Below are 26,933 nucleotides of genomic sequence, written 5' to 3'. Positions count from 1 at the left end.
TCCAGTTTCTTACCCTCCAATAGAGTCACAGACGTACAGCCTCCCCGCAACGCCACGTGTGGGAGTAAGGCCAAGTTCGGCCTACCATCGGTATTGAGACATCGTGTATATTAATATTTGAATAGTCATATTTGGCACTATATCGTCGAGTTGGACGTAGTCTATTAAGCTAATAATAGTCTGTTAATATATAGTGCTTCGTACGGTGAGAATACTACCGTAGTCAGCACCCCATCGTTTCGGGCAGAGAACTGGCTGCTTATCCAGGATGGTCGACCCCATGTGAGGCTGCACCCGAGGAGCCCCAGAGCCGACGAGCGAGTGGACCTGTATACCGGATTATTCTACCGACGACAGCCCGCCTTCCCAGGCACGGATTATGCTTTGTATACAGTGATTATTCCATGGATAAAGACCCCCGACACTGCCGTGTGTTGGAACCCCCCCCCCTGGAGAGGACGCAAGGTGAGGAGACGCTCTGCAAGACGAGGTCGCTTCACGTCTCTCCTCCGTGGACCGGAGAGAGCCGGCCCACAGAGAGTCCAGCTGCTTTCATCTGTGGTCCAAGGATCGCTGGCGCATTGAACTGCACTACTGTGGGTTCACCCAGGATACCCTTAGCCGGACGAGGCAGCCAGACTCTACCCCCCCCCCCCCTCCTACTCCTGTTGTCTTACAAGCGACCGGATTAACCCCCCTAGTGTATCCAGTCTTATAATCACTAAAGTATCATTGCTGTTATTCCTTAACTATTCCAGGTCGTATATTTACCACCTGCGCCATCAGAGATTGGACATTCTCTATTGATATACCGACGAATACTCTTTGCCATAAAAGTGCATACTATTTCAATTCATAAATGTAATTAAGTGATTAAGTGCTTGCTCTACACACCATTGCTGTGTAGTAATAAATACATACTTCGACTTCGTACATTTGTGTTGGATCCGTTTCATCTACGTGAGAGTGTTTATCATAATATATTTATGCCGAGTACTGGGTGGCCGAATATAAAGTACAAAGGTAGTGGTAGTAAGTATCATATCTAGTAATACAGTCAGGGAATTGTACCCCTCAGTTACAATAATAATAATAATAATAATACTCCGTTTTATATAGCGCTTTTCAGAGGACCCAAGGTCGCTTTACATAAGGGGGGGGGGGGGGAGATAACAAGTCAACAAACATAGTGGACAGACACAACACATACATATAAAGTGAGAAGGTTAGGGGTTGAAGGCCAGGTTGAAGAGGTGGGTTTTGAGCAGTTTTTTAAATGAGTCCAGAGTTGGGGTGGTGCGGAGTTCTGCGGGGAGGGAGTTCCAGAGGGTGGGAGCTGCCACACTGAAAGCTCTGTCCCCGAACGTCCGCAGTCTGGTTCGGGGGATGGAGAGCTGACCAGTGTCCGTGGATCGCAGGGACCGTGACTGAGTGTAGGGGTGGAGGAGGTCAGTGAGGTACTGAGGTGCCAGGGCGTGAAGGGATTTGTAGGTGAGCAGGAGGGTTTTGTAGGTGATGCGGGATTTGATGGGGAGCCAGTGGAGCTGGATGAGGATGGGGGTGATGTGCTGCCAGGGTTTGGTGCGGGTTAGAACCCTGGCAGCTGAATTTTGAACATACTGGAGCCTGTCCAGGGTTTTGCTTGGGACCCCGGACAGGACCCCGTTGCAGTAGTCCAGGCGGGAGGTGACGAAGGCGTGGATGAGGGTCTCAGCTGTGGTGTCGGAAAGTGATGGTCGGAGTCTGGAAATGTTTCGGAGGTGAAAGAAGGCGGATTTGGTGAGGGAATTTACATGGGATTGATAGGAAAGGGTGGAGTCCAGGATAACGCCCAGGTTGCGGACCTTAGGGGATGGGGAGATGGAGCAGCCGTCAATGTTGAGGGTGAGATCCCCAACCTTCCGGAGCAGGGCCTTGGGTGCCACAACCATGACCTCGGTTTTATTGTTGTTGAGCTTGAGGAAATTTGATGACATCCAGGTTTTTATTTCGTGCAGGCAGTTGATAAGGGAGTGTGGGGGGAGATGGGTGGATGGTTTGGTGGAGAGGTTGAGTTGAGTGTCGTCGGCATATGAGTGGAAGTTGAGGCCATGGCGGCGGATGATCTGACCAAGGGGGAGCATGTAGATGGTGAATAGGATTGGGCCAAGTACGGAGCCTTGTGGGACGCCTTGGTTGACTGGGGCCGGGGTGGAACTGGAGTCGCCGATGGTGATGAACTGTGTCCGGGTGGTGAGGTAGGATTGAAACCAGGAGAGTGCTGAGCCAGTGATGCCGAGGTTGTTGGATAGGCGGTTGAGGAGGATGGAGTGGGAGACTGTGTCGAATGCTGCAGAAAGGTCAAGGAGGATGAGGATGCTTATGTGGCCAGAGTCAGCTGCAAGGAGGAGGTCGTTGGTAATTTTGATGAGGGCGGTCTCTGTGCTGTGTTGAGTTCTGAAGCCGGATTGAAAAGGCTCATAGAGCTCATGGTTGGACATGTATTGTTGGAGTTGGGCGGCCACTGCTCTTTCCAAGATTTTGCTAAGGAAAGGAAGGTTGGAGATCGGACGGAAGTTGTTTAGCTCGTCTGGGTCGAGGCCGGGTTTCTTAATGATGGGGGTGACGGAGGCTGTTTTGAAGCAGGGGGGGACGAGACCAGATTCAAATGAGGAGTTGATGATGTTGACCATGGTGGGGCAGAGGGCAGGGAGGCAGATCTTGACCAGGGTGGTAGGCATGGGGTCAAGTGAGCAGGTGGAGGCTTTGGCTGAGGCTATGAGCTTGACAACTTGGGGACCATTTACCGGGGAGAAGGAGGAGAGGCTGCATTGGGGGGGGGGGGGCACCCAGGGGGAGGAGCAGGTGAGGGGGAGGAGGGGGGCACTGCTAGCTGCTGGTAGATGGTATTGACCTTGTCCTGGAAAAAGACATGGAACCTGGAGCAGAGGTCGTGGGCACCAGATGGGCGGGGGGGGTCGAGGGGGCGGAGTAGCCGGTTGATGGTGGAGAAGAGTGTCCTGGGGTGGTTTTGCTGGTTGCCGATGAGGGTGGAATAGTAGTTTGTTTTGGCCTTGATGAGAGCTAGCTTGTAGGCCTGCACGTGGTCCTTGTAGGCCTCGAGGTGGACAGTGAGGCCAGATATAGATGAATACTCATGAAATTTGATATATATATTCTAAAATAAGTATAATTTCACTTCACCTACCTGTCGACATGAAATTCCCAAACGCTGACAGTAAAAAAAACCTGGATGTCGCGCAAAATGGGGCGTGACCAAATTTGGTTTTTGGCGTTCCCAGACAAAGAGAGTGACCGAGATTGGTCTACGTTCCGTTAATTTCCCAAAATGTTGGCGTGTTCCTTTAAGTGGCGCTTTGTCGGGTGAAAGGATGGTGGCAGGCCAGGCCAGTCCAGTAGCCTAAAAGAGAAATGGGCTTGTGACCGGAAGGTTGCTGGTTAGAATCCCTTGTCTGAAATGTGGTTCACTGCTCATCAGACCAACTGTAGTGGAAGACCGTGGTCATCAACACTACTAATAAAAATACAACACAAGGTGCACAATTTACACAAACAGAAATAAGACTGCAAACAGTACTACACATATAACAATAGAAATACAATATGAAATGCACAGTCAAATAGAAGCACGAATGTGCGGCTCAGCCTGAATGAAAAGCCAGTGAGAAGAGGTGAGTCATTAACAAAGACTTGAGGGTTGGAGCAGATCTAATATGTGAAGGTGAACTGTTCCACAGCTTCATTATGAGTTGAAAATGGGGGACCCTGATGTAAACAAGACGAAAGTCTTTCTCTGGTCTGCATCCCCTTAACAATTGTGTGTATTGAGCCGTACTGTATTGTACCCATTCTGCAATCTGTTAATAACATTTTCAATCAATCAATCAATCAATCAATCAATCAATCAATCAATCAATCAATCAATCAATCAATCAATCAATCAATCAAACATCAGGATGTTAAACTTAATCCTGACACTGACAGGGAGCCAGTGCAGGGAGGCCAAACCCTCCACCTTCTTGCAGCCTTTTGACAGTAACAAAAACCGCCTGACATTGGGTAGACCACACGCATGCAACCTTCTTACTCAAAAGGTCAGTGTGGCCACCACAGTGGAAAGATTCAGGAAAAAGCTACGGTAATAACCCCACCAAACTACTGAATAATCACATATTTCTTTGTTGTTGACACAGGTAGGGCTGTCTCAAATACTTCGAAGCTTCGTTCGATGGCACAAGCTTCGAACATTTAAAAAAGAAAATTCAAAAAAAAAAAAAAAAAAAAAAAATCTTTTCAATTTTTTTTTACTTCGATTTGTGTGTGTGTGTGTGTGTGTGCATGGGGCCATTGGGTGGGGCCGGGGGACAAATACACTGGAGGAAAGTAACCCAGCTCAGCACTGCCCAAATTATATCATCACTATTGCCTGTTTGAAGGATATCATCCTCAAACACATATACACCTACATGCCTTGTAGAATTCCACACATAAGAAAGAAAGATACTGGGATGAATAAACAAAATAGGAAATAAAATGTAGAAATGCATGCAATACATAAATAAATATGAATCTCCATATATGAAATAGAACATTTAGATAAGGTGCTACTGAGATGTTTTGGTGAGTTCTTTGTTTTTTTGTGGAAGTAGCCCTTCCTAAAAATGCATGAACATTCACTGATAATTGGTCTGTAGTGGAGTCTACAAGGTCTACATTGCCGGACCATGTAGAATCCGGACCTTGTAGACTGACATAATTCTGTGCATAGTTTAGTCTACACAGGCCATATTTCAAATAATCAAAATCTTACTTCATTCATCTTAAACATTCTTGATTTGGGGGAGTGGTAGTTCCCATGAAATCTGAAGTTGTTCAAACGACAACAGCGATCCACCTTGAATTAAATCACACAGCCGAGTGAAACCTTGTTGGCTGCGTCACAGTCACGAAAGGGGCTACTTAATTCATTAATCCAATCCACTTTATTTATAGAGCACATTTAAAAACAACAAAGTTTACCAAAGTGCTGTACAAGTCCCACAACATACGGGGAAAAAAAAACTTTTTTTCGAAGCTTCGAATTAAAATCGAAGCTCGGCCCCGAAGCTTCGATTGCCAAAAAAAGCTTCAAAGGTCAGCCCTAGACCTGTCAACCGCCTCGACTTTCTCTCTCACAGGGCACACTTCCCCTTGGCACACTACCTTACCAAAACATGTCGCCGTTGTCTTAGCACATTCACATTTTGACAAGTTGACATTGGCCTCAACCAAAGCGATCAAGCGGGGCCTTGAGACACTGCAGATGACATTCCCCAGAGTCACTGAACGTGACGAGATTATCTAAGTATGCGGTACGGCCAGTTATGTCTATGTCTTATTCATTAGGCGCTGGAACGTGGCTGGAGCATTCCGCAAACCCGAGAGGCATTGCCCCAGCTGTAATGGAAGTTGATATCTCCTTTGCCCTTTAGTTCTGTTGATGGTATGGATTACTCTGAGGTGAAAGCTACAGTGTTAAAAGCATATGAATTGGTTCCAGGAAGTGTAAAAGCAAAGACTTAGCAACTGGAGGAAAGGTGACTTGATTCATGTTTGAGTTTTGACTCATTTTCATCTAGGTGTTGTCACTGACATTATTACTAAGTGATTATTGTTGCTGTCAAAATGCATTAAAATGCATAGATTTATACTTAAAATCTTCTAAATGTTCTCAAATGCTCCTAGTGGTCAACAGTGTCAGACTGTGGTTGTACTGGGAAGCTCCTAGTGGTCAACAGTGTCAGACTGTGGTTGTACTGGGAAGCTCCTAGTGGTCAACAGTGTCAGACTGGTTGTACTGGGCAGCTCCTAGTGGTCAACAGTGTCAGACTGTGGTTGTACTGGGAAGCTCCTAGTGGTCAACAGTGTCAGACTGTGGTTGTACTGGGCAGCTCCTACTGGTCAACAGTGTCAGACTGTGGTTGTACTGGGAAGCTCCTAGTGGTCAACAGTGTCAGACTGTGGTTGTACTGGGAAGCTCCTAGTGGTCAACAGTGTCAGACTGGTTGTACTGGGCAGCTCCTAGTGGTCAACAGTGTCAGACTGTGGTTGTACTGGGAAGCTCCTAGTGGTCAACAGTGTCAGACTGTGGTTGTACTGGGCAGCTCCTACTGGTCAACAGAGTCAGACTGTGGTTGTACTGGGCAGCTCCTAGTGGTCAACAGTGTCAGGCTGTGGTTGTACTGGGCAGCTCCTAGTGGTCAACAGTGTCAGACTGTGGTTGTACTGGGCAGCTCTTAGTGGTCAACAGTATCAGACTGTGGTTGTACTGGGCAGCTCCTAGTGGTCAACAGTGTCAGGCTGTGGTTGTACTGGGCAGTTCCTAGTGGTCAACAGTGTCAGGCTGTGGTTGTACTGGGCAGCTCCTAGTGGTCCACGGTGTCAGGCTGTGGTTGTACCGGGCAGCTCCTAGTGGTCAACAGTGTCAGACTGTGGTTGTACTGGGCAGCTCCTAGTGGTCCACAGTGTCAGGCTGTGGTTGTACCGAGCAGCTCCTAGTGGTCAACAGTGTCAGACTGTGGTTGTACTGGGCAGCTCCTAGTGGTCCACAGTGTCAGGCTGTGGTTGTACCGAGCAGCTCCTAGTGGTCAACAGTGTCAGACTGTGGTTGTACTGGGCAGTTCCTAGTGGTCAACAGTGTCAGGCTGTGGTTGTACTGGGCAGCTCCTACTGGTCAACAGTGTCAGACTGTGGTTGTACTGGGCAGCTCCTAGCAGTCAACAGTGTCAGACTGGTTGTACTCGGCAGCTCCTAGTGGTCAACAGTGTCAGACTGTGGTTGTACTGGGCAGCTCCTAGTGGTCAACAGTGTCAGACTGGTTGTACTGGGCAGCTCCTAGTGGTCAACAGTGTCAGACTGTGGTTGTACTGGGCAGCTTCCAGGTGTGAATGTGTGTAACTGTGTTGAGTGTGTTTGAAGCAGGACTTACGTAGCTGATAAAGACCCTGGGTAAATAAAAGTAAAAATAAAGAAGAAATGCGGAACTGGGACCAGGATTCTATTAACGAAGCAACCCACTGTGGAACGCTGGTCCCAGGTCAGCCCCAGGAGCTGTTTACCGGTGACCAAACCATTGGGTAGATATAGCGAGGTTTACAAAAAGGCTGTTTCTCCAATTAAAATAACAATTGGAGCCAACTAATAGTCATGAGATTTTGACTATTAATTCGAAAAACCTGTCAAATCGCTTTTCCCAACTTCTTATCCCTCTGCGTGAGTGAATGAGTGCAAAAATAACCCTGTGCATATTATTGTTATGGCAGAGGTGTACTTAATAAATGTCCAGGAAATGGCGCATTCAGCATAAAACAAAGTAAAACAACAACATGAATACGAAGACTAATCCACTAAAGAAAACGTCTTTAGGGACTGTGACCCTAATGACCAATTAAGTGTATGTGGATCAGATTGATTAACAACATTACCATAATATGTGGTTCAGAATGGTTAACAACATTACCATAATATATGGTTCATAATGGTTAACAACATTACCATAATATGTGGTTATATATCATACTTGGCTATCGCGTCTCGCTCTGCCAATGAGATATCCTCTTATCTCCACGCACCTAGCGAAACAAACAAATGCACCCACTTGCACGTGACCAAGCCACTCTCATGCGTCCCCCTATATGACGCCGGAAATGGTCACGCTCCACCTTCCTCATTTAGTTTCCAACGCCGAGTTGGAGAGAAGAAGTGGGGACAGAATGGGTTGGAGAGTGATAGGCAACCTTCGGAACGAATAAGCCACCTAATGATGATGAAGTAGCAGTGCACTCCGTGAACTAGTTGGGAAACGTAGGGAGAAATTACACAATGTTGGGTATTCGCCAGAAGTTCACCAGCCCCCGGAACCTTCTCGGCACATCCTAACAGCGCAACAGGCCTGTCCTGGGTTTTCCTCGTCTCGTGACAGTGGACCGAGGGACGTCGCGCGACGGTTAGCAGTCGAGCTAAGTCGTGCACAGGTAGGGCCTGCGCTATCAGGCATTGATACTAGCATGGGTAATACTGCTCGTTGTCTCGTGAGACGACCGAGTGATGTATTGGCGCGGGGGGGCGGGATATTTGGGAAAACATGACTCTCTTTTGGATGTTTTCCAGGTATCCTAGCGCGTGCAGCTAATGCTAATGCTACAATGTTGGGGCGCCGTTCCCCTTGTTCCCTGCCGAGGGCTGTCTTTACTGTCTTCCCTCTTTTATTTTTTTTATTTGTCTTTTTCCCCCTCCTTTTTCCTCCGATTTTCTCCCATCCCAATGTTAGTCGTTATGCCAATTCCCAATCCCCTTCCTGGTCGCTGCGCACTTACCCCCCACAGTCGGTCTGGGAGAGTGGAGGCTATCACGTGCTTCCTCCGACACACGTCTAGCCAATCAACGCTTCTTTTCACCTGGCAGCGCGGACTCTTACTGAGAGGGCGTAGCGTGTGGAAGGATCACACTATCCCACTTAGATCCTATCCGCGCTTAGCAAGCGCCCCGACCGGACTGTAGGAGTCGCTGTTTACAATGACCCGTACCCACCCCGCCAGCTTCTCCCACCCTCTAATACTGCCAATTGTATTAGTGTGAACGGCCACCCAAGCTGGTGACAACCCCGGAGCTGTGAGCTGGATTCGAACAGGCAAATCCAGCGTCTCCGGGGTTGGTGACGAACGCAATCTCCGTTACGCCACCTGACCGCCCTTGTCTTCCCTCCTCTTAACCATTCATGCTGACGGTAAATCGGTGTCTAATGTTGGGGGTTTAACGGGGGCTTGTTTACCATTTACATGGGTGGATGGGCTGAGGCTCAGGGCAGGTGTGCTTTTTGTGAATTTATTAATTGAAAATGGGGGTCCCTGATGTGGACAGGACTAGGGCTGGGCGATATGGCCTCTAAATGATATCGCGATATTTTTTGGCCATATCACGATACACGATATATATTGCGATATTTTGACATTTCCTCTAAAGCACTTAAAAATGATTGATTTAACCCTTTGATGCATACAGTCACGACAATATGATGATTATAATAAGTCCCTGCAAAATATGTTTCCATTATTAAACCATGAAGATGCTTTAAAAAATTATTAAATGAAAATGTACTAAGAGTAGTCTACTGACACACTAATAAAAAAAAATATTTACATCTAAGACAATTTATATAAAAACTATTGGGTGCCTAAGACTTTTGCACAGTACTGTGTTTTCTATCCACTTTAGCCAAACACACACACATATATATATATACACACACTACAGTGAGAAAATAATAATCACACACAAAGCCTTACAAAGGGATAATGGCTTATAGCAGACTTAATGATTTTAGAATATTTCAGATAATGAAATGAAATGTTTATATCATCAACTATCCAGTTAGTATTTATACTGTAACATTTGGCCACTTTAAATCATTGAATGGAGAGAGAGAGAGAGAGAGAGAGAGAGAGAGAGAGAGAGAGAGAGAGAGAGAGAGAGAGAGAGAGAACGCGTTTGCGTTTTGAGCGTATAAGCTGCCGTAGGCGATGATGTCACACTCGAATGTAAACACAGGAAGTTGAACACACGGAGATTGAAATTGGATGCAAGAAACGAATAACCAATAAATATGAAGTTATCTTTAAACCTCTGTTGTCAAGCATCGTCAATATAACCCACCCCCTTTTCTCACTAATGGAACTAGTGTCGTGGAGTCCGCTTTGAGATAACGCTAGCAGCTAAGAGCTAGCAGCTAAGAGATAACGCTAGTTAGCTTAGCCTATTATGGTTTAACTTAGCAGCTAACGTTAGCCCATTGCATGTCATTGATGGTCCGCGCTGGTCTGTGTAATGAAATTACAATTGCATGTCATTTAAGGTCCGCGCTGGTCTGTCTATAATGAAATGAGAGGAACGCTCTGCACTAAAGCAAGTCTCATATCAGCCGCGACGTGACAACATATACTCAATGTTCACGATATAGTAATTTACTACATCTCACGTAGAACAAGCCGCGAGTATACTCGATATATCGCCCAGCCCTAGACAGGACTAACGTTTTCTCTGGTCTGCATCCCCTTAACAATTGTGTGTATTGGGCTAGCCCATTCTGCAATATGTTAATAGAGTTTTCGTTCATTCATTCATTTTATCCCTTCATGGGTGCACACCGCAGTGGAGGTTGTTGCATGCCTACTAGTGAGGCAGTGCTTCACTAGTAGTCGACTTTGGTCTGCAGCCACCACTGGTGTTCCGTGCTTAGTGAAGCAGGTGGCATCAGTCCTTTGCCCTGACATGGTGGAACGGTTGTCCCGCCCGGCCGACGCCATGAGGCGAGTCGGCCCGGCAGGTGGCTGGTGGGCTGATGAAGCCTATACCGCCACGGTACAGAATTTAGCAGCGACTGGCAGCATTGCTCAATTGGCTGTTTTTCTGTCAAAAATTGTGTCGGTGGTGGAGCCTTAGGGCCAGCCGACGTCAAAACCATCGCGCGAGGTTTTGAGGTTATTCAGCTTTTGACCTAGCCACAAGCTATAACCGCAGGGAGGGCTAGGAAGCTGTCAACACTTGTTCACAGGCATCTTTGGTTGGAGCAGTCTCCCCTTGAGGAGGAGAGAAGACTTCCCCTCCTCAGTAGGGATGGGAATTGATAAGATTTTATCGATACGATTCCATTATCGATTCTGCTTATCGATTCGATTCTTTATCGCTTCCCTTACCGATTCTTGATCGATTTATTATTTAAATAAATAAATTGGAAATGCAACAGAACTAAGCTGGATAGAATAACAACATGCAACTTGACATTTCTGATTGTCATTTATTGTTGAGCCCCCATGTCAGAAAAATACAAAAAGTAAAAAAATTCAAATTAACTATAGCCTACACTTAAATAAAATAATGTATTTGAGATTCTCTTAAAATGTATTTATTTTTTTATTCTTAAACGTATTTAATCTATTGAATAACGACCTGTTGAATGTAACTACAGTTCAATATCTTAAACTAATTTAATCTATTGAACCGTAGTTGCATTCAACAGGTCGTTATTCCTCTGACTTCTCTGCATGTGTGTGTCGTTTGCATGCCAAATAAAGATTTCCAAAGTCCTGCATTATTATAAGTGTCTGGTCTTTCTCACACACACACACACACACACACACACACACACACACACACACACACACACACACACACACACACACACACACACACACACACACACACACACACACACACACACACACACACACACACACACACACACACACACACACACACACACACACACACACACACACACACACACACACACACACACACACACGCACACACGCATGTTTTTATTGTATTTGTACCTGTACTACCTGTTGTCAGCTGTTTCTCTCTCTCTGTGAGCTTGATTAGCTAGCGTTAGCTCGTGTTAGCTAGCGCTAGCTCCGTGGCTAATCTTAGCTTACCCTGAACTAAATCAATGACTAGGTTCTAAAACATTGGAGTAGTTTTCACTGCACATAGAAGCAGCCAAACAGCGGGAGCATTTCGGGAGCATATGACCAAAACCCAGGCAATTTCGAGCCCTTAAGGAATCAAATAGTCTGCCATGGCTACATGCGTGGCGCTAACGTTATGCGCAACTGTAGGAAAAACCTGGCAGCGATAAGGGAATGGATAATCACGGAGGCATGCGATTCCAGGAATCGGATAATTAGGAACCGGCTCCCTACGCGGGAACCGGTTTTCGATTCCCATCCCTACTCCTCAGGGCTCCCCTCTCCGCAGAGGGACTTTTTGGTCTGTCCGCAGGGGCGCAGGCGGTATTTAGGGATGGGTACCGAATTCGGTACTTTTAAAGGTACCTACCGAAACACGTCGGTACTACCGAGTATCGATTCACGTGAGATCCGCCGGTGCCAACTTTTGGTACAATGCACAAAAAAATTTAAAGTCAGATTACGTCACGTTTTGTTGACCGCAAAAACGAAACCGCACGTTAAGGCACAATACATGTTTTCAAACTCTCTTTGGGTGTTTGCAATTCATGGGGACTGGGGAGTATATGTCTCTGATATCTATCTTGGTAGTGGCCAGGTTGTTAGAAAGTGTAGCTCAGTTTCCACATCTGCTCTGTCTGACATGGCTGTTAGCCTAGCCACGGAGCATCTTTAGAGGAGAGGAGATTGAATCCGGGACACAATGGGACACTGGCTCTGTTCATGGTCACAAATGGATTCCAGTTGCATTTATTTACTACAGATGACAAACGTGTTGTTTCTGTTTTTCTTTTTTACATACTTGCGCCACACGGATCAACTGATCACTACAGCCCAGCATCATATTACTGTAGCCAGTAGCCAGTCTCTTGACACACTACTGCAGGGGTGGCCAACCCGCGGCTCGCGAGCCGCATGCAGCTCTTTGCCCGTCAATGTGCGGCTCTTCCATCCACAAAAAAAAATTTGTGTCAGTTTGAACCCAGTAAAATGTTCAAGTACTGTATGAAATACGGTAGTAAACAGTGCAATCACAGGTGGTCAAAAAAAGTTAAATAAAGTAAAATAGTGCAATCACAATACTGGTATAATAATAATAATAATAATAATAATAACTTAGTTTTATACAATTATGAGGTAGGCTTACTCTCTTGGTAAACATTAACACCATACCATTATATGGTATTTACTGCACAGCCAGGCCAGCATATAACAACAATAACAAAATATATTGCCTATGGTAAATCCGTTGAGGGAAATACCGTAATTCCTCTAATATACATGAAACCCGGCTTGTATTAGGAGGCCGGCTTATAATTGCTTAGCTCAACAGCGCACCCGGTCATTAATAGAGCCCCGGTTTTTAATTGAATACCGGTTACTATTAGAGGAATTACGGTATTTATCATATCTCTATATGTTTTAGACCCCATATTGCAGCGTGTGAAAACTGCACAAAGTTCCTGTGAATAAGAAACTGCCCTTATAAAAAGAAAAGTTTACTAATTCGGTCAGAAATAGTTGAGACGCTAACGTTAGTAAGCACTGATTATTATTATTATATCTCCGCGGGCGAGCACTACTCGATCTCCCGGTAGATTCTGAAGACAGCGCACACTGTCAGCTTGACCACCAGCGCACTTCCGCATACAGGGAGCTCTACAGGGAGCTCAGCGTAGAGCTGGGGCCGGGCTGCACCACCCATCAGGGGCTCGTGATTCAGCGTGTGACACGCGATAGGGGATAGGAGTGGAGGAGGAGTGTAATTGTTGTTGTTGCGGGCTGATTTATCTCTCGCACCCCCCCCCCCCCCCCCCACGGCAGCAGTCTGCGGAGATCTGCTGCCAGCATAGCAAGTAGCCGGCAAAGTGGGCCATAGAACAATTGCGCCACCGTGTGTTGAGATTCGTTAACAGCATCAGAGCACCAAAGCTTGATCCATCACATTGTGAAAAAAGAATGCATTTGATAATTCGATCTAGAATTGAACGAATGAGTGCAGATTAAAAAATGCGTTTTAACATGGAAGTGGATCTGATGAAACTGGACGCCAGCGACAAAGTAGGTACCCTAGGTAAATAACTTTTTTTTACAGCGTTTCAAAATCATAATCTTTTGACATAATGAAAATATATGTAAAATGAAGATATGGTCCCAATTTCATGAAATAATAATCAACACAGACACCGCTGTGCTCACACACACACACAAAAAATCAAGAAAGACAGAATCGGGACCAGGGATGCACAAAGGGGCTGACATTAGCTAAGCTAACCGTCGGACATAACGTTAGCTCCTAGGGCTACAGTGCAAGCCGGCACAACTCAGGACAGAAGAGTAGAGGATGTGACGTCGGTAAACAAGCCACACACTCACCGCAGAGTGGGTCTTCTCCAAAGCGGGGGTGGAGCAAAAATAACTGCTAGAATACTCAATCAGCAGCAGAGTAGTTCATTGCTGCTAGATTGTTTGTTTGTTTAATCAGTTGTAAAATACTTTACATCAGTAAGATGTAAATAATAATAAAGTAATAATAATACATTATTTATTTATTAAATATTAAGTTTGGATTTTTTTTTACAACTGAGGTAGGTAGATACAAATTTTTTAGACTAAAGTACCGAAAAAAGGTACCGTTGGGTACCGGTATCGATTCACAGGTACCGGTACTCGGGTACCGTTTCGGTTCAAATGTGAAAGGTACCCATCCCTAGCGGTATTTGACCTGGGCCCCACACCGCGCAGCCAGAGGTGAGAGCATGGCCTCGCCAGCGGCTGCGGCGAGGCCCCCGACCGGCAGCCATGTTTCCCCCGCCTGAGATACCCTGGGCACAAAGAAAACAGGTGATCACAAGGCCGACAGCCTCGGCGGCCCGAGGGATCGGCTACATTGGATGAGCACACCCTAAAAAACCGTCGCCGTCTAGCTGTGTCTAGCACGCTTTCCGGTTACTCCCCCCCGCTACGCTACGGGACACAGGGCTCTGATTTGTTCCCTTTTGGCTGCGGGCCGCGTGCTTTCAGTGAAGCACAAGCGGCCCCACGTTTCGCTTCTCATGGGGACAGGGGCTGACACCCAGTTGCTAGCTAGGCCTGGGTCTGCCTGTGAGAATGCTGTGCTGTCAAGCGGCTCCCACACCACACGTCCTGCGTCTGTGTTTGGTGAGCCTAGTGTTGTGTCTGTCGACGAAAAAGGTTGTCAGCGGGGGAACTCGAGGTCGCAGCGCGAGTTCCCCCAGCCCGCCCTCGCCAGGCCGGGTATCACGTTAGTGCCTCCCCCGACCGGAAGACCGGCGGTGGTCAGTCAGGCACGCGTGGTTTGGGTGGTAGTAATATCACTACAGGGCTACGGTGTGTAGGGACCCACCCTATCGGGCAGTGTGGGGACCACACACCTTGCATGTCCAGCTGCAGAGCAGGCTATCCTCAGCAGTCTATGCCGGGAAGATGCTCAGCGGGGGAGCTTATGTCACCAAGGGTGATGGCCGCTCCCCCCGTTTCAGACCGCCCCTTCTGTCGGGGACCCCCCCTTGGGTGCGATTGCCTCGTTGGTAGAGTCAGGGTGCGATATCCCGGCTCCACGAGACACCCTGCTCGCGCGGTTGGCAAGACCAGGGTTGACAACGCATAGCGGGAGGGACCGGGCCACCTATCTACGATTCCTAGCGGACCAGCGGCAGTTGGCGGCGGGGGCGCTTTGGAATTTTACCACGTATGGCTGCAGTGGTAGCCATATGTCGGTGTGTATGGAGAGAACGCTGAGGGCGGCGCTTGTGTTACAGTTTACACACCCCCGCCCTCCGTTTTTGAGTTTGGTACAGACTCTATTATCAGAGTCCGCGGCAGTGACAGCCCTGGCCGAGGAGATTCGTTCTCTGGCGGCGAAGCAGGCCGCCATCGTGGTCCCATGAGCGGCGTTCCTCCCGATATTCTCTGGTGCCCAAGAAATCGGGGGGGGGGGGGGGGGGGGGGGAGTGTCAGACCCATACTGGACCTGTCCCATGGAAGGTTCTGAATGTTGACCGTCACCCACCTGTTAGGCGCTGTCAGGTGGGGAGACTTTTTTTTTGAATATTTTGAATTTTTTTTGAATTTTTTTTTTTTACATAAAACCAGACACACAATACATAAACAATGGAAATCCACAATAAATCACAGGGCTATGATTAACACAATAATGAAATTAATGGCAGTCCAGTACTTAAATCAAAATAAATGTAAATTAAAAGATTTACCCATAATAAATGCAATACAATACCTATGCTCTTGCTCGCTCCCCCCCCCCCCCCCCTCAAGACCCCTTTTTGGACAATCCATCCATTATTCCGTTTAACACCAGGAATTACAAATTCATATGCTAACCTTTATCCTCTCCACCACATCTAACCAGATTGCTATGCTGGCTTCACTAACACCTACAATTCTTGCTGTAGATATCTCTAGATAAATCACATCGAGATAGGTAAGAACCCATACCTTCCGGCACATTTTATCCGGTTGAATCCAGCGTGATGCTATCAGCTTTTTAGCAGCCGTAAGACCGGACAAAATTAGTCTCTTTACCTGTATAGAGGCTGCTAACTGAGAAACATCATTCAACATCAATACAGAAGGCAGTATAGGTATGGTCAGAGATAAAAATTCTGATAATTGCGTGGTTACTTCTTCCCAGAATGTCTTAACCGGCGGGCATTCCCAATCAGTGTTGTGCTAGTTACTGAAAAATAGTAACTCAGTTACTTTACTAGTTACTTCATTTCAAAGTAACTTCGTTACTGTACTAGTTACTTACACCCAAAAGTAATGAGTTACTGTGAAAAGTAACTATTTAGTTATTTAAAAAAATAAATAAAAAAAAAAAATTGCTCAAGTCCCATGCCCCATATACTCAAAATCGGTTGATCAACTTGACAGTTTCCATTCACATCACCGAACTCTGCTAAGCAATGTGGTCTAGAGCGTTTCATTATATATTCCCTCCCCGCTGTATGTATATTTCTCTCCCACCCACCCACCCCCTCCTAATGTACAGTCCCCTCCCCATCATATGTATATACTCTGTCAGGATCTAGGGGTAACAGTACTGTATATTTGAATACCGCTTATGTCACAAATGTATCAGTACTAAATACCTATATGTCCCTATGCCATAAATGTCATGTATGTTGTGTATGTCATAAATGTCTATATGAATTGAAAATGGGGGACCCTGATGGAAACAAGACAAACGTCTTTCTCAGGTCTGCATCCCCTTAACAATTGTATGTATTGAGCCGTACTGTATTGTACCCATTCTGCAATCTGTTAAATAAAGTTTTCATTCATTCATTCATTCATTCATTCATCCATTCATTAATTCATTCATAACCATCTTGCAGCGTTGTTATCAAAGCATTGCAACGTTAGAATAGTTAGGATATCAATTGTGCATGAAAGGACTATATTTATATTGTTTGATTAGTATTATGAGATTCCCTGGCAGTACAGTCAAAATCCGTTGATCTTGAGTTTCAGTGAACACATTGCACTCACCGTCACCAGTCTGCGGTGGTCGAGATGTAACGTTAGTCCAGTTGACTCCAGCAGCCCTTCAAACATGTTCTTTATCTCGTTTCCATGTTGTATATTAATTATCTCTAAAGTAGTTGCTAAATGGTTTGTTAGTTCGTTATTATTACTGCGTTCTTATTATGTAGATTCATAGCGAGCGTCCTCTTGTTGTTTACTGTAGAGAGCGCCTATTTCTTTCAGAACGTCAGTGGCCAATCAGAAGTGCGAAAACAGAATGAGGCTACGGAAAGAAATAATAATAATAATAATACTTCGTTTTATATAGCGCCTTTCAGTCTACAGTAAACAAAACAAACGCAGGCGAAATAAGGACGCTCGCTATGAATCTACATAAAAAGAACGCAGTAACGAACTAACAAACCATTCAGTAACGTAAGTAGCGTTACTGAATTTCAAAAGTAATGCGTTAGAGTACTAGTTGCGGCAAAAAGTAACTTCGTTTCTGTAACGCGTTACTTTGTAACGCGTTAGTCCCAACACTGTTCCCAATACATATGCATAAATGTACCAATATCACCGTTTAAACATAAGGAGCATCGAGAGTCTTGTTTAAGCCCCATTAGGAACAAACGTCTAGGAGTTAAGTAAGTCCTATGAATAAAATTAAGATTAATCTGTTGATGATCCGGGTTACGTGATGAAAGCCGAACGTTTGCCCAAAATTCAGTTTTGCTTGTACAGGTGTACAGTGTCCCACCCCAACCACCCAACCTCCTCCAATGTACAGTCCCCCCCCCACCTACCCTCCAATGTACAGTTTCTACGTCAAATGTATATACTATCTTTTCTGGACTCTTTTGGTATCACAAACAGTACTGTATTTGCAAATCTGATATGTCATAAATGTATAGATGTAGCAGTACTGTCTATCTGTATGTCATGTATGTCATATATGTTATGATGAATTGAAAATGGGGGACCCTGATGTAAACAAGACGAAAGTCTTTCTCTGGTCTGCATCCCCTTAACAATTGTATGTATTGAGCTGTACTGTACTGTACCCATTCTGCAATCTGTTAATAAAGTTTTCAATCAATCAATCACTTCATCCCAATCAAAATCTACTTCCAAGTTTGGTATATCCTTCCTCCAGACTAAGTCTAGAGGAAGGACCTCATATGAGGACGTAAGTAAGTGACGATAAAACTCAGATACAAAGTTGGGGGACTGGTTTTGATTGATTGATTGAAAAGTTTATTAACAGATTGCAGAATGGGTACAGCTCAATACATACAATTGTTAAGGGGATGCAGACCAGAGAAAGACTTTCGTCTTGTTTACATCAGGGTCCCCCATTTTCAATTCATCATAACATATATGACATACACAACATACAGATAGACAGTACTGCTACATCTATACATTTATGACATACCAGATTTGCAAATACAGTACTGTTTGTGATACAAAAAGTGTCCAGAAAAAGAGTGTATATACATTTGACGTAGAAACTGTACATTGTAGGAGGTTGGGTAGGTGGGGTGGGGGGTTGGGTGGGTGGGTGGGGGGCTGTACATTGGAGGTGGGGGGGGGGGGGTTGGGGGGGACACACACTGTACATTGGAATACTGACAAAGTCATACTTGGTCATTTACTGTACAACTGGGTTAGGACATTTGTAGGGGCCAGTTTCGAATTGCAGTCTCCCGTAGGTGTTTTTTGAGAGTGTTTTTGAAGGTGGGTAGTGATTCACATTCCTTTACAGCTTTGGGTAGGGCGTTCGACATTGATGTGGCATGATTGCGAAACGTGTTTAGTCCCTTGTTTGAGCCGAATCTGGGTTTAACATGATTTGTGGAGCTCCCTCTGGTGTTGTGATCGTGGTATTCACTGACCTTTGGGAAGTATTTTGACATGTACATGGGTACCTTGGTCGTGTAGTGTATCTTATAGACCAGGCCCATTGCAAGTTGCTGTACTCTGTCGTCTACTCTAAGCCATCCTAGGTTGTCAAAGTGGGCAGGGGTGAGGTGGGTTCTAGGAGTCAGGTCAAGCAGTAGTCTGACTAGTTTTTTTGAGATGTTTGTAATTAGTTTTTTAGTGCCTTTGAGGTGAAAGCATAGTCGTAGTACCCTTGAATGAGTGTGCCTGCCAGAGTCTTCAGGGTATTCTTGTTTACCAGAGAGGAGATCCGGTACAAGAATCGAGTTCGTTGGTTGACTTTTTTTATTACATTGGATGCCATTTTGTCACAGGAAAGATTAGCCTCTAGGATGAAACCCAGGTAGGTAATTTCATCTTTCCTTGCGACAATATTGTCACCCACTGTAACTGAGAAGCCGTCGGTCTTGCTGAGTTTGTTATTTGAACCGAAGAGAATGGACTCTGTTTTGCCCATGTGTAATGATAGTTTGTTGTCGGCGAGCCATATGCAGATTTTGCCTAGTTCACCTCCATAGACCTGTAGGATGCGTATTCGCATCCCGATCTTCCCTCCTAGGACATACCTATGCTTCCTTTGCAGGGCTTAGCGTACGGGTACCAGAGGCTGCCATTCGCTAAGGCCTCTGCGTCGTCGGGGGATACGAATTTTATTCTACCCTGGACGACGTTCTGGTCCTCGGCCGGTCAGAGAAGATCGCCAGGTCTCATACCAGGCAGGTGGTGGAATTCCTCACCAGCCTGGGTTTTGCTGTAGACTGGAAGTAGAGTACTCCTCTCCCCAGTCAACGGGTGGAGTACTTGGGCTTATTTCTAAGCTCAAGGTCTATATGGGCATCCCTCTCAGTGGGCAGTAGGCTGTCACACATCACGGTCTTCACTGACGCCTCCCTCACGGGATGGGGGGGATGTGTCGGGCCAACGCAGTAGGGGGCAGCTGGCAGGACCATGCTGCCAGGTCTGCACTAAATTTCAATGTGTTGGAATTGAAGGCAGTCCTTCTGGTCCTCAAATGGCTCGGCCACCTTGTGGTGCGCAAGCATGTTTTGATCAGGACGGACAACACGACGTCAGCGTCGTATATTGACAGACGGGGAGGAGTATGCTCCCCTCGTCTGCACCGGGCGGCGGTCGAGCTCTGGCTGTGGGCGTTCTCAATCTGCGCATCCTGAGGGCTCTCCACATCCCCGGCAGCGAGAATGTGGGTGCAGATGTGATGTCGCGGGGCGGTCCTCACCCTGACGATTGGGGACTACGTCCAGACATAGTCGGACAGGTCTGGGGCCGATTCCGTGGCCACCCGGGATTCTGTATGCATTCCCCCCCATACACCTGATAGCTCAGCTGTTGGGGCGGGTACGTCAGGAGCGCTGGGCCGGGGCTCAGCTGTGTGGTTCCCGGCCCTGATTCAGCTCTTGGTGGCCCCGCCGTGGCCTGTTCCGTGGTCACCGCGGGCCCTCTCGCAGGCACGCAGAACTCTATTCTGCCTCCCGTTCTGGGGCAGCCTCTAGGCTTGGCTGCTGAAAGAGTGAATCTGGTGGGGATGCGTCTTGACTCTTCTGTGGTTAACGCCATCCGGTACGCGCACGCTCCGTCCACTACCGCGGCTTACGCTGGGAAGTGGCGTATGGTCGAGAGTGGGGGCAGAACAATGTTCAGCCACCCTCTCGTGAAACGTTTCCTGCTTGGTGCTCGGCGTCTCAAGCCTGTGGAACGTTCTCTGTCTCCGAGTTGGGACCTCCAACTGGTCCTGGGCCGGTTGTCAGAGGGCCCGTTTGAGCCTCTTGTGCAGGCGCCATTGGATCGGCTGTCCTTTAAGACCGCGTTTCTTTTGGCCATCACCTCCGCTAAGCGCGTGGGTGAGCTGTGTGCTCGGTGCGGCCTGAGTACCTGTCTATTCAGGATAGCGGTGTGACTCTGAGGCCTAATCCAGTCTTCGTGCCAATGAATGTCTGGAGCTCTTTTCGCTCCAGGGATATTGTGGTTCAGGCGTTCGTCCGCCTCCTCACGCTAGTGAGTTGGAGGCGAGCCTTCACCTGTCGTGTCCTGTCCATGCACTGGGGGTTACCTCAGTCGGAAACGGGATCTCAGGGCTTCCGATCAACTGTTTGTTTGTTACGGTGGCCCTCGCGCGGGTAAGGCGCTGTCCAAGCAGCGCCTGTCACATTCATTGTGCGAGGGCATTGCCCTTTGCTACACGTTGGCTGGACGGGTCCCCCCCCCGGGGGCGTCAGGGTACACTCCACTCGTGGAGTGACGGCCTCTGCTGCCCTGTTGGGGGGGCCTCGGAGGAGGACATATGTGCTGCGGCCTCCTGGTCCTCCCCGGGTACTTTCGTTAGGTTTTACCTCATGGACATGACTGGGGGTTCTGACTCCCAAGCGGTTCTGAGGACTGGGACCTCTCCTGCGTCCCACCATTTGGTGGGCTAGCAGGGGTGTGTGGGTGTGGGCCACAGGGTGCTGTGTCACACGTGGTCCCGCCTGTGCTGTGCGTTCAGGGGTGCCTGGTTCCCCCTTTTTCGCACTTTGGTGGAGTTGACTGCCTCCCCTCCTTCGTTAGGACGGGCGGGTGGACGGGACTCCCCTCCTCCCTGGCTGGGGCTTACGGGCCCTCAGGGGGTACACTTGTCGGGCCACGCGTCCGCTCTGCCCCATATCTCATTGGCAGAGCGAGACGCGATAGCCAATTATGATATATAACGAAAGGTTATTTCATAACCTAGTTATATGAATACTGGCTGAGCGTCTCGCTCTTAGCGCCCTGAGGTCCCTTGGATGGTTTTCCGCTTATGGAAATTGATCTGGGAAGGTGGAGCGTGACCATTTCTGGCATCATATAGGGGGACGCATGGGAGTGGCTTGGTCACGTGCAAGTGGGTGCATTTGTTTGTTTCGCGTGCACGCTAGGTGCGTGGAGATAAGAGGATATCTCATTGGCAGAGCGAGACGCTCAGCCAGTATTCATATAACTAGGTTATGAAATAACCTTTCGTTCATAATGGTTAACAACATTACCATAATATGTGGTTCAGAATGGTTAACAACATTACCATAAAGTTCATAATGGTAAACAATATTACCATAATATATGGTTCATAATGGTTAACAACGCTAACATAATATGTAGTTCATAATGGTAAACAGCATTACCATAATATATGGATCATAATGGTTAACAACATTACCATAATATGTGGTTCATAAATAATGATAAAATAGACATGGTAAAGTCCTGAGATAATGCAATACAATGTTAGCTACGAATTAAGGCACTGGGTCCTAGGTACACTACTATACGATATACAGTTTTTACTCTATATCCTTATGCTATACTTGCTATTTCCAAACTATACTATACAAGAACCACAACAGTTCTTTCCTTAAAGTGACCTTTATAATATGTGGATCAGAATGGTTAACAACCATAATATATATTATGAAATGATGGGGGGGGGGGGGTATCGCTAGCTTAAACATGTGCAATGCACATCGAAGACGGGTGTATCTGACGTGACCCAGAACATCTACTTTCTACGAACTGCATCCTGTTAATGGGCAGCTCTGCCCCAGATTCCTTCAGCACAGGAAACGCAGCGCACTGCGCCTTGATGCATTCTGCTTTGTTTTACCTCGTCCTGGCAAATGGTGCTCATTATATTTCTAGACCACTCGAATGTACAAGAGAAGATATTCCTTTGTTGATCCCCTTCGGGACACTCTCCGCCATCACAGCAGCGCGGGGGAGGGGGTACAGGTATGGGCAGATAGTAGTAGAAAGACATAAATATAGGCAATAAAATTAGATCTGAATATGAAAATATGAGAAAAGATAAACGGTGTAATAAACAATATCATTTACTTAATGTATGTAACTCCAAACCCATAGGCGCAAAATAATAGCCGATCATATCATAACCCACCCCCACCCCCACACACACACACACACACACGTTTGTTTATGTGAAATATGGGGACATTACATAGACTTACATGCATTCTATAACTAACTCTAACCCTAACCTTATCCCTAACCATAACCTAACCATAACCATAACCTAATCATAACTGTAAGAGCCAAATCTTGAAAAGTCATATTTTGAATATATTTGTATTTTTTATATTTAGTTATTGCATAGAAAATGAGCAGTAGTTAAATTTGTAATGCTGTGGTATGCTATAAGCCATATTTATAATTTAGTTGCGAATTATTCTAAGAATTAACGATAAATGTACTTTAGATGTGTTACTGCGCATGTGTGAGAGTCTTGATATGCCGTGAACATGTATTGCCTAGTTAGTAGTGAGACAGTGTCCATGCAGTTTGGAAGCACATAACTTTTTGACCGTAGTCCATGATCCTAGTTCGGTCTATATATCCTATGAAGAATGATGTTATACTTTGTGACTGCCCAAAGACTTTGTGACTGCCCAAAGAAAGTAAAGAACCTTCAAAACGTATTCTGGAGTCCGTGAGTGTGTACATCATAATTGTGGATACAGATTTGCATTAGCCATTGGACACGAGTCTGAAAACTTTTTGCTGCCCGCACTGAAAACGAAAGGCTAAAGAAATTCTGCCATTACATTAACCTAACCATAACCTAACCATAACCATAATAACCCTAATCCTAACCTAATTTGTGTTATGGGGACACCCAAATTTGGCCCCATAATGTTTTTGGTATGAGTGTGTAAACAGGTCAGTGTCCCCTGTAGTATAGAAATACAAGTACACACACACGCACACACACATGTTGGTGCATTACTGGCGAACGCCACAGCATTTCAGTTTTGCGATGTTACATTTGCACATATCGATGGCCAAAGAAAGTGTTGTTTTCTTTCAGAATGCAATTTTTTAAGGATACCCAATACAATACACTGTTTTTGGACTATATTGCTACAATACCGACCAGGTGCCTCGCAAAGTGCAGATAGGAGATTTTTCCCCATTTTCTTTTATGCAGATAGGAGGTTTTGCTGTATCAGTAGTCATTCATTCTAAGCCACAAACCAAAGAGAAGGCTTTTGTTCTTCCTCCACAATCTGTGATGTCACATTGGTGTACAGCCTAGAGACTGAATTTATGGGGTTCCCAGAGACGGTGTGGAGTGGTGGTATTATTCTACTAATAGAAGAAATAGAAATTAAGGCAATAGAACATTTGATTCTGAATATACTATTAGTAGTAAAAGTAAATGGTATACACAAGGTGCAGTATACACAAGGTACCCTAACTGGCATGATATGTCATACGTTGTAATCCGTGCAGGTTTTGGTGGCGTCAGACTCAGTGGTCAAGCATTCCTAATAGGTCCTAATATCGGGCATTATCAAAAGGCCATTTCCTGGATTTGTGTTGAGATAATGAACAGGCTCTAAGCATTTGTAACTAATTCATTCTACAGGTATTTTTTTCTATCTAAATCTACATAGTGGAGCTTTGAAATACTCTCTTGATTTTCCTCAGAACAATCAGACGTACCAGAGTGTGACATTCGACTTGGAGAAATTCCCAAGAACCTGCTGCTATTTTGATGTTGAGGTAAATCTTGTTATCTTCTTTTAAGTGTATTCTTGCATCATTCTTTTGATTGTTTTCTCAACTAGATTTCACACATCCCAAAGTAATTCCTGCAGGTCAGTGTGTACAAACACATCTCATATCTACAAACTAACTATTTTATTGCACTGCACTATTGCACTATTTTACTCTGTCTATTACTGTCTATTTTAAAATTGCCATAGAATCAAACTGTAAACAAAGAGGCATATCAAGATGTTCCTAATATGAAAAACTATGTGATTTAATGCTCTATATATATATCTGTTATCGAATAACTGGTAAGCAGTCATTCAGAAAATGTTTATTGCATTATGTTACTCTGTCCATTCTATTTTACATCATTTCACTCTGTCTACTCTATTCTACTATTTATTGCACTGCACTATTGTACTCTGTCTATTCTATTTTACTCTTTTTATTATTGTCTATTTTTAAACTGCAATAGAATCAAACCATAAACAAGGTGGCCTATTGGGATGTTAGATCCCAAAATAGATAGTGAAAAACTGTGGTTTTATATGTCTGCATTTTATATGCTCATTTCTTTCTGTTGTGAAGCACTTTGAGCTGCAATTCTTGTATGAAAGGTGCTATACAAATACAGTTTATTATTATTATTATCTATTTTATGCTCATTTTATACGTATTTTATGTCTGCACTTTATGCATTGATCTGCCAATTCTGTGCAATTCTTTATTAATTTTGTATTGCCGTGAAGCACTTTGAGCTCCAATTCTTCTATGAAAGGTGCTATACAACGTTTATTATTATTATTATTATTATTATTATTATTATTATTATTATTATTATTATTATTATTATTATTATTATTATTATTATTATTATTATTATTATTATTATGTAAGTGATGCTCATCACGTCTCCCGTCGCTACGTTGTCCCACAGATTCAGCCGTTCTTCCCTCAGTGCAGCAACGACTGCGTGCGGCAGAGGAAAACCTTCCACATATGTCGAGGTACGTTGATGATAAGTATCACTCGTCAGATATCAGAGCTATGAGGAAAGGGCACTGAGTGCCACAGGTGAGCGGCTTTAAGGAACGAGCCCACGTTACGGGAAACTAACTCTTGAGTCAGACGAGACGATGGATACCAATGGTCCGTATCCGTTTCCATTCATTTGTGACGGTGAGTGCATTTCCCATAATGTCGGCGTGTTCCTTTAATTTACCATATTCGTGCGATGGCCATTTTGCTCTTATGTCGTGCCCAGATTGGGATTCCTTTCCACCCTCTTCCCTGGCCACCGTGTGAATGGTAAATGGTGACGACGTGGTTCATTCAAACACTATGCTCTTAAGAATTCCGTAGTACTTCATGAAGTGGTATTCCTATTCAAGATCTATTCAAGATCCACATCTGGCTGTACATATAATCCTGCATATAATCCTTTTTATATATCTGTAGATACTGTACCTACCTCATACTATAGTCTACTCATATAACTGTATGACAGCATATACAATAGTCCTGTATATACCACATATATATATATATATTAGGGCTGTCAAAATTAATGCTTTAACTTTGGAGATTAATTTAAATAATTGAAAGCATTAAAATAAATTCATCTAGATTAATCTATGGAGTAAAAAATCTTCAACGTATATATATATATATATATATATATATATATATATATATATATATATATATGTAACGGTTGTGACATCGTCACCTTAAACTTCGATGCCCCGAGGGAGTTTCGAACCCGGGTCTCCCACGCCACGGGCAACAGCACAGACCGCTATACCAAGAGGTGAATTCACTTCTTTGTACCGTGTCTATGCATCTTTTGAGGATGTGATTGTGAGAGTGAGTTTAACCCATAGCACCGCTACTCACCCCAGCCCTTTGTGACTGTGCTTCACGATACCATCCTGGCACCGCTACTCACCCCAGCCCTTCGTGACTGTGCTTCACGATACCATCCTAGCACCGCTACTCACCCCAGCCCTTCGTGACTGTGCTTCACGATACCATCCGTTACATATACATATACATATATATATATATATACATATATATACATATATATACATATATATATATATATATATATATATATATACATATATATATATATATATATATATATATATATATATATATATATATATATATATATATATACATATATATACATATATATACATATATATACATATATATATATATATATATATATATACATATACATATACATATATATATATATATATATATATATATATATATAATTCTTACCGTATATATAGCTATCCACATTTGTCTGTACATACCTGGATGTAACCCTTTTTTACATGTCTGTACTAGATACTATATCTATATCTATCCCTACTAGTTATGTTGCTGACCAGTATGACTCCTACCATACATAGTGTCTTA

The 26,933-nt window shown here is 44.9% G+C and overlaps 1 protein-coding gene across 4 annotated transcripts in view; it reads left to right on the top strand.

Annotated features, from left to right (window-relative positions):
- il17ra1a (interleukin 17 receptor A1a) overlaps positions 1-26,933 on the top strand; it is a 72,840-nt gene that overhangs the window by 30,287 nt on the left and 15,620 nt on the right. For all 4 annotated transcript variants that reach the window (XM_084330457.1, XM_084330456.1, XM_084330455.1 and 1 more), the window contains 2 exons: positions 24,429-24,503; positions 25,432-25,501. In XM_084330457.1, the coding sequence (XP_084186583.1) occupies positions 24,429-24,503; positions 25,432-25,501 (145 nt within the window). The remainder of the gene's footprint in view (positions 1-24,428; positions 24,504-25,431; positions 25,502-26,933) is intronic.

Source organism: Notolepis coatsorum, assembly GCF_963971535.1.
Source record: "Notolepis coatsorum genome assembly, chromosome: 15".
Lineage (NCBI taxonomy): Eukaryota > Metazoa > Chordata > Actinopteri > Aulopiformes > Paralepididae > Notolepis > Notolepis coatsorum.
This window is presented reverse-complemented; position numbering and strand designations above follow the sequence as displayed.